At 57.6% G+C, this 9642-nt stretch overlaps 1 protein-coding gene across 1 annotated transcript; it reads left to right on the forward strand.

The window, feature by feature from the left end:
• Nucleotides 1–2693: 2693 nt before the first annotated feature.
• On the forward strand, nt 2694–5027 carry LDBPK_190600 (hypothetical protein, unknown function; the record flags this gene model as incomplete). Its single annotated transcript, XM_003860190.1, has 1 exon — nt 2694–5027. One exon carries the CDS (start codon nt 2694–2696, stop codon nt 5025–5027), a length of 2334 nt encoding a protein of 777 aa, XP_003860238.1.
• Between the last annotated feature and the right edge of the window lie 4615 nt (nt 5028–9642).

The raw sequence follows: 9642 nt of genomic DNA on the forward strand, positions 1-9642 counted from the left end.
GACCCCTCCGTTCCCTCCCCCACCCTTCCCTCTCCCTTCTTACTTCCTTGTATCTTTTTGTTTTTGTGTGTGTTCCCGTTTTCAGCAGAGGATCATCGACTCCGTTTCTTTTTTCCTATCGCTGATAGATTGTGTGTGTGTGTGCTTGTGTGCGTGATTTGTGCGTGCTACGCCTCTGGCTCCGTTCCGTCCCCACCCCACCACCTTCCTCCTTTCCCCTCTCTTCCCTTGCAAGCTCACGCACACACCAGACGCGCTACTCAGACAGACGTTCGCTATTTACGTGTTGTTTTTCTTTGCGCCTCCCCCTCTTTTTCAGCTGCCTCGCCTCTTCGTCTCTCCCCCGCAGCCGGCAGTGGAAAGGGCCAAGTGAGCGACTGTAAAGGTGGGGGATTCCGGAAGCCTGGCAGACAAGGCCCACACGAGCAGGCAGACGACGTCCTGCGGAGACCAAGTGTCATCAGGGTAAAAGGTGTGTTCGGTTACTGTCGCTCTCTTTCTTTTTTTTTTGACTTCCTGCCTTTTCTGTGCTTTTACCGGCGCGGTTTTCTCTATCCCTCCACATCCTTTTTTTCCGCCACTTTGGAGGACGAGCACAACACAACAAGAGATTGCGCTGCTGCGTGTTGCGGTGCGTCCTGAGGTGCCGAGCCAGACAACAAGCAAGTGGGCGAAAAGACGACTGAATCCCACGCCGCGTCTCTGCAAGAAGAGGCACGCACAGAAGAGAAACAAAACATGGAAGGCAAAGGACGAAACCGAGAAATCGAACGGAGCGCTTGTAAGTAGGGACAACTCTTTCTTCCCTTGATTTCTGCACCAGCGCAGCATTAACTCTCATTCCCAGATACGCTTTTTTGTTATTGCTGTTTTTCTCTTTTCGTGTGGCCCTATCCTTTACCGAGAGCTCGGCACAGACCCGCGCGCGCGAGCGCATCCGCATCTCTGTACGAGATTTTATCACCTTGGTAGCAGCACATAAAGAAAGCAGTTCCAGCAGACAGTACGTATCGCCTTAGCGTCGTACCGCCCTCCCTCCCCTCCCCCCACACACACGCACCACCACCAGCGCCAGGTAATTGAAAGGGGTTCTCAGACTCGCGGCCCGCACAGGTAGGAAGAGGAAGACGTAATCAAGCCGATCAAAACAGTAAAGAGCGTCCAAGCGAACGATTGAAAAGCAGCCGCAGTCTCAAAAAATACAGAAAAGAAAAAGTAGAGGCTCCGCGACGTGGACGTGTAACCTTTCCCTTGTGTGCGTACTTCTACGTGACTGTGTAAGCAGATCATCCTTGTAAGTCTCCCCTCGCCCTCCCCACTTATTTCCCATTTTTGTTTCGTTGTTGTGAGCCTTGTTGTATTTGCTCTTGATGGACCCCCCACGTCACCACCCCTCCCTCCCCCCTCCCTTCCTTCCCCTCCAAAACATAACCCCTTCTGGCTCTTGGACGGTGCTTTCTTTAAGCTTAGGTGAGTGGCTGCCCGTTTACTGTTCTCTACTTCGTTCTTCGCTCCTTTTATCATTGGTTCGGCATTCCTGCCCCTTCTTTGCTGGCGGACCGAGCGTGCGTTGCCTTGGCCGGCCCCGCAGTCTTGTTGTTGTTTGTCTCCTGCAAGTGCTGATCTTCCCTCCCCTTTCCTCCTCACTTCGCCTTTTCCGTTGAACGGGGACACTCGTTTTGTTGCTGTTGGTCGTGCTTTGCGGCAAGTGGCGGTGGGCAGGAACGACAGCTAGCACGAGGCTTGGCGAAAGGATCGGGGCAATCCACGACATTTAGGGCAGAGGATACCTCCCCCCTCCCCCCGCCCCCTCGCCCCTCCCTCCCTCCATCCTCACACACACACGCACAGTGTGAAGAAAAAAAAAGACGAAAACACAAGCGGGGAATACCGTCAACGGGGCGCCGCCACGCTTGCCCTTATATATATATATATATCGATCTGTATACGTATATCCGCCTTGTCATCATTTCGGTCTTTCGTTTTTGTAGTTGCCGCCGTCGTTGTTAATTCCTTCGTGTGCACGAATTCGCCGGCGCTTGTGCACACCTCCCGTCTCCCCGTGTCTGCTTGTGCGCCTCGTTGTATGGGTAGCTTGAACGTTGGGTGCCGCCACTGCCGTCACTCACACCATTCCTACTACTGGCACTGCCTACCCATCCAGAACCTTTCCTTCTCCCCCCCCCCAATAGTGCGTGCGTCCTTGTGTGTATTGCGTGTGTGTCCTCGCCTCCCTTTTTGGGGGGTTGAGAAGTGTACCTCCACAGATTTCTCCGTCCGTGCCTCTGCGCATCTGTATCGACAGATTAACACGCCTCTGCATCTCTCTGTTGGGTGTCTCTGTTAGAGCTCCCTTCTGCGTGCGTTGTTGTTTTCCAAGTCCACGCTCCGCCTTTGTTGTTGTGGCTCGTCTCTCTCGCCCTTGTTTTCGCTTTCCCCCTCCCTCGCTCTCTCTGTGCGCGGGGGGGGGGGCCGTCCTTCCTTTTTTGCCCCTCTGCGCGCCTTCGCGCGTTATCTGTTGTGTGGTGGAGTGAGTGGTTGCGTAAGGGAGCACGTATCCGTCGCTGATTACGCCTGTGTCTGTCTGTGTGTGTGTGTGTTCTTCTCTGTTGAATTTGTGGTTTCTGTTCTCGTTAGCCTCCCCCCGCCACCGCCACCGTCACCACCACTATCCACTCGTCCCCCACTCAGTCATGTACCCTCGGGCTCGGGCTAAGGGCGGCACGCAAGGAGCCGGACACGGAGATGGCGACGCAGTGCCCGCTGCCGCTCAGCCTACGGCAGCACCACTAGCCTGTGACGCTGCCTCATCGTCCGCCACAGCGGTCGGTCATCGTGAGTCTGTGCACTCCTTGCCGAGCAGCGCTGCCAGCCACCACGCCTCCGCGGGTAGCGGAAACCGAAAGAGTGTGCATGCCTCTCAGCAGCAGCCGTCGCCACTCCCCATGCCACACATGCAGTCCGGCATTTATGGTGAGGCGATGCAGGATGCGGGTGCCTCGTCGCTCACACCGCTGCCGCCGCCACACTTCAACGTTGGCAACGTGCATCACCACGGCAGCAGCTTGGGTGGCAGTGCGCACCGCTCTACGACGTCGTCCTCATACGATGAACAAAAGCAGCCGTTGCCGCGGCCGTCGCCACTTCGCATGAACGGCCATCAGGGAGACTGGCTAGCGGGCGCGAGCAGTAGTCCGACGATGAGTGGCGCTGTACAATGTGGCTCTCCTGCCGGCATGGCCACCGCCAGTGCGACGGCGCAGGTGTCCTCCTCGCCGCACAGCCGCGCAGACAGCAGTGCTGTGGTGACACCAATCATCGGCGTCGCTGCGACCAGCAGCAGCATGACCGCTCCCCCGATGAGTGGCGCGGCCCCTGGCGGCGCAGATTACCGGCCACCGGCGGTCTATGGGGAGGTGAACCTCGGCAGCAGTATTGGTGCCGGTGCGTCGATCACAAACAGCAGCAGTCTCACGTCTCTTAATCGCGCCAGCGCCTCCTTGAGCGGCAGCCTCGTCAACACAGTCAACGCAACACGCAGGTCGTCGTGCATGGCTGCCTCGATGGCAGGGGTCTCAGTCGGAATCAGTACGGCCGTCGGCGTAGCCGCTCCGCTGCCGCCTTCCAACATGGGCGCCGGCGTGCCCATCGTACAGGTGGGCATGACGGAATCGAGCTGCCCGGCTGCGGCGCCTGTGCGTGCCGGCGTTCCCGGGGTGACGAGCCTGAAGATCACGGTGGGCGGGAGCACGTCAGTGATCGCCGCGTCGGCACCTCTGTCGCCGCTGATGAACTCCCCATTACCCGCTCAACAGCAGCCGCACTCCCAGGCACGGCAGCCGCGCTCCGCCGAGCGATCAACACGCCCGCTCCACGCGAGCTCGGATGCCCGTAAGGGCGGCGGCGCCAGTGGCAAGGGCGACACCCCAGTCCCGGTGGGCGGGGTGGACAATATTGACGTTGAGTCCGATGAGGATCGGAGCTGCTCGTCTGGCATGGGACCGACGAAGCCAACCGTCGCGCAGGCGGAAGCGCGGTATCGGTATCTCTACGATGAGTTCCGCAAAGTAAGCGGGTTGCGCGCGAAGCTCGTCGAGGAGAGCGAGCGCATGAAGCGCGAACAGACAGGGCTGCGAGAGGCGCTCGACTTCTACCGCCGCAAGATCGCCTCAGCCGCTGAGGAGCGGGAAGCGCTCTTGGCTGACTACCGAGAGGACGTGCACAATGCGTTGCGCCTCGCTCAGGAGCTGGCGGCGGACGTTGCCGCTGCGCACAACAGCGGTGATGGTGCGTCACGTCCGGCTTTAGCGACCAACGGCGGCGAACATGGTATCCCCGTGGCGTCTGCGCAGCAGGCGCTCGACGCAGCCATTTCCCGCGTTTTGGCCAGCAAGGCCCCCATCGCGGCGGCAGCTGCCCCCAGCGTCCCTCCCACAGGAATTCCGGTGCCGTTGGCCCCGCTACAGGGGACGGCGGGCTTCTCTGGATCGCCGCTGCTGTCCATCGGGGAGCAACTCGGCCTGTGGTACGGGAGGTGGATGGCGATGCGAGCTGCGGCGCCCTGCTTACCCATGATGGACGATGAGGCCAGCTACCCGGACCCTAGTGAGCGACATCGTAGCAGCGCAGGACCGCGGTATGAGCAGGGTATCCTGTTGCGCGACGAGATACGCGATGTGTACTGCAATACCCACGCAGCGATAAGCACGTACATGACTAGCCTTGACTACGGCTTCGCACCCATGTCCAGCCAGGACAGCTACCCGCCTGCGGGCTGGCAGGGGCAGCGCCATCAGCAGCAGCAGTTCAGTAGCGAGTATCGCGGTCTCCACTTTCACGTGGACATCCCACGCTTCCACGCCCACACGGTGTCCGGCTTGTCGGATCCGGGAAACGCCGTCGGAGATTGCACTGGAGGACAGAGCACGCCGGTGCACAGTGCATCCTCGCAACCACCACCATTACCAGAGCCGCCGTCGTCTTGCCTCGCACCACAGAACCCCCGGATGGCACCCGCTCTCACGTAAGCGAAGTACTGCCGCAGCCCCCTTTCCCCTCTTGAGGGGCCCATCGGAGAAAGCGCGCGGCTGACCCGGCATTAGTGAGAGCACTGGGTGAACCGTATCGGCGGCGAAGGGGTTTCACAGTACGCGTAGGCGAAACGTCTGGTTGCGTCTGTCTCTCCATGCTAATCTGGGCGATGTTGGGCGCAGGGTCGGTCGATGGTGGGGGCGTGCACGCCGATTGGTACCCGCCTCTTTCTCCGGAGAGAGCAAGAGGGCAACGACCGACACACAACACTGCACCAGCTACCAATGCTGCTGCTGGCGCTCCGCCCCGTTCTTCCTTCCACATCCTTGCCGCTCCTTGTGCGTGTGTTGTGATCACCCACGCGTGGAGATGGCTCACGGTGCCATCGACCCCCTCCCCTGTCCCATGGCTCCGGCACGTATGATGTGTCTCTCTCCATCCCTCTTTTTGTTCTGTATCTGTGTCGCCCTGTCGATGAACATGAGACACCGGCGAGAACGAGAATGAGAAGGCGGTGCGGATGCAACTGGCAGACAGGATCACGCTATTCGAGCAAGCGCATCCTTTTCCGGCCCCTGTCCCCCTCCTTTCCTTATGCCCCACTGCTCTGTATCGCTCTCTGTGCATGTATATACTTTTCGCTTCTTGCTCCGCTCTGCCGTGGATGCATGTGTGTGCGTGTGTCTTTAGGCTCACCTGTTGTGGTGTATGTATATAGTGTATGTACGGTATGTATGTGTGCCCCTGTGCTCTTCTCCCTCGCTCTTTTTCTTTCGCCGCCTTCTTCTTTGTTGTTCGCTTGTTTTGTTTTTGCTTCTTCTTCCTCTTCCGCACCATCCCTCACCTCTTGTGTAGTTATTTGTTCCGTCTGCGCCGCTGTTGCGCCCTCACTCTCTTCCTCCCTCCCTCCCTCCAAGGCCTCCCCTTACCTCTTCTTCGTTGTGATTGAAAGTTTTACGTGCTACCCTCTTCTTTTTGTTTTCGCACGCTCTGTCTTAGGGATAGTGCGGGCGGCTGCGTTGGTTTTGGTTCGTTGGTTTCACGCGCGGTGTGTATTGTGTGCGTGTGCGGACGTCTGAGTGTGTCTCTCTTTTCCTTCGTTTTTGTTATCTTTCTTGTGGACCTCATCAGCGGACGTGGCAGTCACCTTCTCTATTTTGCCGCTTATTTTTGGTTTCAATGTCTCCTCGCGGATGCGGGCTCGTGTGTGTCTTCACTCTACCCCCTCCCCCACCCACCCTCTCTCTCCGTGTGTCGCCGCCGCTGCCATCACCACCGAACGAACCAGCATTTCGAGACCTAGCTTCGTCTCTGTTTTACATCAATCGATACCACAAAAAAGGGAAGCTCTTCTCCCCTCTTTTCCCCACCCAACCATCGCAACGGCAAGGGACAGGAATACGCAGACACGCGCCCCCCCCCCCACACACGAAAAAAAACTTCGCTTACTCAGCTTCTATCTGTTCATCTCTCTCTCTATGTGCGCCCTCTTGCTCGTTGATTGACGGATTCTCCTCTGCTTTTCCGTTTTTTTTCTCGTTTTGGTTGTGGAGGGGACAACAGCAGCTTGTCTTCTTGTCGGCTACTCGTGTATGGCGAAGGCCCTCGACGCGAGGGCACGCTGTGGTGTCCATGTTCTTCTCAAGCCGCCTCGATGTGAGCCATCGTGGACAAGAATACAGGGAGAAACAGCGATGTAGTCGTTCTCCGCCTTTTCTTTGAAAACATATGTCCGCTACGCTCTCGAAGTCCATTACTCTCTGCGACCCTGATGTACAGCGCCTTAACGAACGAAGGAGTGGAGCAGCAGGCCTTTCCAATCCGCCCCTCCCCTACCCCTCCCAAACTCGAAGCGAACACGAAAATACCCATTCCGAGATAAGACGAAGCGTGAAATGTTCATGGTGCCCTCGCCGGCTTCTGGATGGCTGCCATCGGCTCTCTTCCTTGTCGCCGTCGTTTAACTGCCTGCTTTGTGTGCATGTGTGTGTTCGCCTTCCCGGCCATTGTGCTTGCTTCATGCGCCTCATTCTGCCACACACACACACACAGAGACGCATATACAGGCTCTCTTCCCTCTTGCGCCGACTCAGCGCCTCAGTGCTGACGTCTCCCCTGTCTTATCCCTTTTTGTTGTTGTCCGTTGTTATGTCGACCTCCTTCTCTTCTGCCGTCTTCGTGTTTTGTGCATCCCTTCCACCTTGTGTCTTGGTGGTGGGTATCGGTGTGTGCCTGTCGGTGCTGTGTGTTTCTTGCTTGCCGCTAGCCAGCATCTTTATTGATGTATTTCTTTTCGTTGCTCTCATGATCTGCGTTCTCAGAGGCAGCAGCGGCAGCAAAGATTTTTTTTTTTTTTTGAAAAAGCAGCTCGTTCTCATGGTCATGTGCACCTGCCGCATCTCACGTTTTCACTCGGTGTATCTGTACAAGCGAATCGCAGAAATCTCCAGCCGATATGCACACACATATATCTATACGCTATGGTTATATCTGGATATAGGTATTCACATATGTATGTAGTGTATGTATATGGAAAATGCGGTTACTTCTCTATGTTGGTTTTTTGTATGCGTGTGTACGTCTGCTGTTGGGCGGGCGGGGTGGTGTTGAGAGAGAGGCAGCGTCGACAAGGACGTATGCAACCTTGTTTGGCATTGTTGGTTTTAAGTTTTGCGCTTCTCTCTTTTTTCTGGTTGACTTTTTCTTTGTCTTCAGGTTTGCGTCGCATTTTTCCGTCTTCTGTTGTGTCTGTCGGTCTGTGTCTACGTGTTTCTGCGTGTATTCGCCCGTGCTCCCTTCGTTCCTGAGCGCGCCGTCTTCATCCTTCGCCGCTGGTGATGCATCATCACATGCACGTCTTTACGTTGATGATCATCGCTCCCTGCAGATGTCCCTCGCCCTTGTTTCTTTTGGGTTTTGTCTTTCTCTTATTTACCTATTATTACTTTTTTTTCGCTGTTGCGGATTGTGTTTCAGCTGCCATAGGCAGTCAGTGACGCACCCACACACGTGCTGGCAAGTACGCGGATGCTGTGCGTGCGGACGCATGCAAGTGTGGCGAGAGTTTGGGAAGGCGATTTGCGACAACGAAAAAAAAATATGTATAGATGCGGGCACCAAGCGCGCGGATGCATGCGACAAGTGGGGTGCATGTTGTGCCCTTTGTTTTTTGTGCTGCTTGATCCTTATTTTCTCCCCTCGCTCCTCGCTTCATGGCTTCTGTGTGGATCGGCTCCTCACCCCTCTCTATTTCTCACAGAGGCCCTCCACTTCGGCAGCGGTGCCGTTTACATTGGTGCGCATTTGCACGCGCCTACGTCTCTTTATTTTTGTGTCAGTGAGTATCCCCTACACACCCCTTCCGCGATCTTTTCCGAAGCAACTCTTCGCCTTTTTCGCTTAGTTCGCGCGTGACGGGTGCGAATGGACGTTGACATCGACCTGTGCGGCGCCCCGCTAAGCGGCATGGAGCCCTGTAGCATTCCATGGTCTGTGGTGGTGTTCTCCACCGCTTCCGTGTGGCCTTCGCCCAGCCCTTCGGCCGCCCCTCTTCTCTTCCACTGGCAGCCTCACGAAACCACTCTTCTTGTGCCCCTGCGCCCTCTTGTTCGACACCTTTCTCTTCTTTCTTCGTCCCTACCGCCGCTCTCGCTCCCGTTCTCATTCGACTAAGCCAGGCATCGAGCCCCCCTCCCTCCCCTCCTCCGAGCTCCGCACGCGCACACACCACCTCCCTCATGCGCCGCGGTCGCGTGCGCTTCAACGCAGCACTCCCCGCCGGGCTGCGGTGGGGCTCTCCGGACGAGGAATAGCGAGCGGCACGCATGAGCCAACGCTCTCGTTTTGCGAAGCTTCCTTACCCATCTGCGCACGGATGGTGGAATGCAGCCAGCCATCAAATATCAGGAGCACGACCGCAATGTTTTATAATTTTCATGCATCCATAGGTGCAGCGGCAAGGGGCTGCGACCCCCTCGCTTGCCGCCACCTCGCTGAGTGCGGAGAGCAGCGGAGCTGGGACTCTACCTGCTGCGAAGACAACTCCATCATCGACGGCACGTCAAAGAAGTGTCATTGTTGTTACGGGCTCGCTCTCCCGCCCTCAGGGCGGTCGACGCGGGCCCCAAAATTGTGGAAGAGGACATATCGCGAGGTATCTGGGCACAAGTGCTGGCGCTACTGTGGGCCCGCCGCGTGCGCCTCACAGTTCAGATTGTCTCTGGTTACTGCGGATCTTTAACACACGGAGAAGCTCCACGAGCATGCAAAATGGGCGATGCCAGAGGCGCCGACGCCAACTGCATGAATTTCGGGACTGGCCACCAATATCAGAAGCCGCACTGGCATCCGCCTGTTGCCCGGAAGACGGACGCCGCCGCTTCCGCCCTCGAGTAAGGGCCCTGGATGCGGCCCGCTGCGATTAAGGCGCGCTGCCCACCGCCGGGGCCGTCTGTCGGATGCTGATCGTGCAGCACGCATGCAGGGGGGAGGAACGGGCAAGGACACGAAGCGCTCGCTAGGCGCACGGCCCCGATTCGACGGCAGGACGGTTTTGCCCTCGCAGGACCGGGACGCAGACCTGGGGGGGGGGGGGGGGGGGGGGGGGGGGGG

Source organism: Leishmania donovani, chromosome 19 (assembly GCF_000227135.1).
Source record: "Leishmania donovani BPK282A1 complete genome, chromosome 19".
NCBI classification, from domain to species: domain Eukaryota; phylum Euglenozoa; class Kinetoplastea; order Trypanosomatida; family Trypanosomatidae; genus Leishmania; species Leishmania donovani.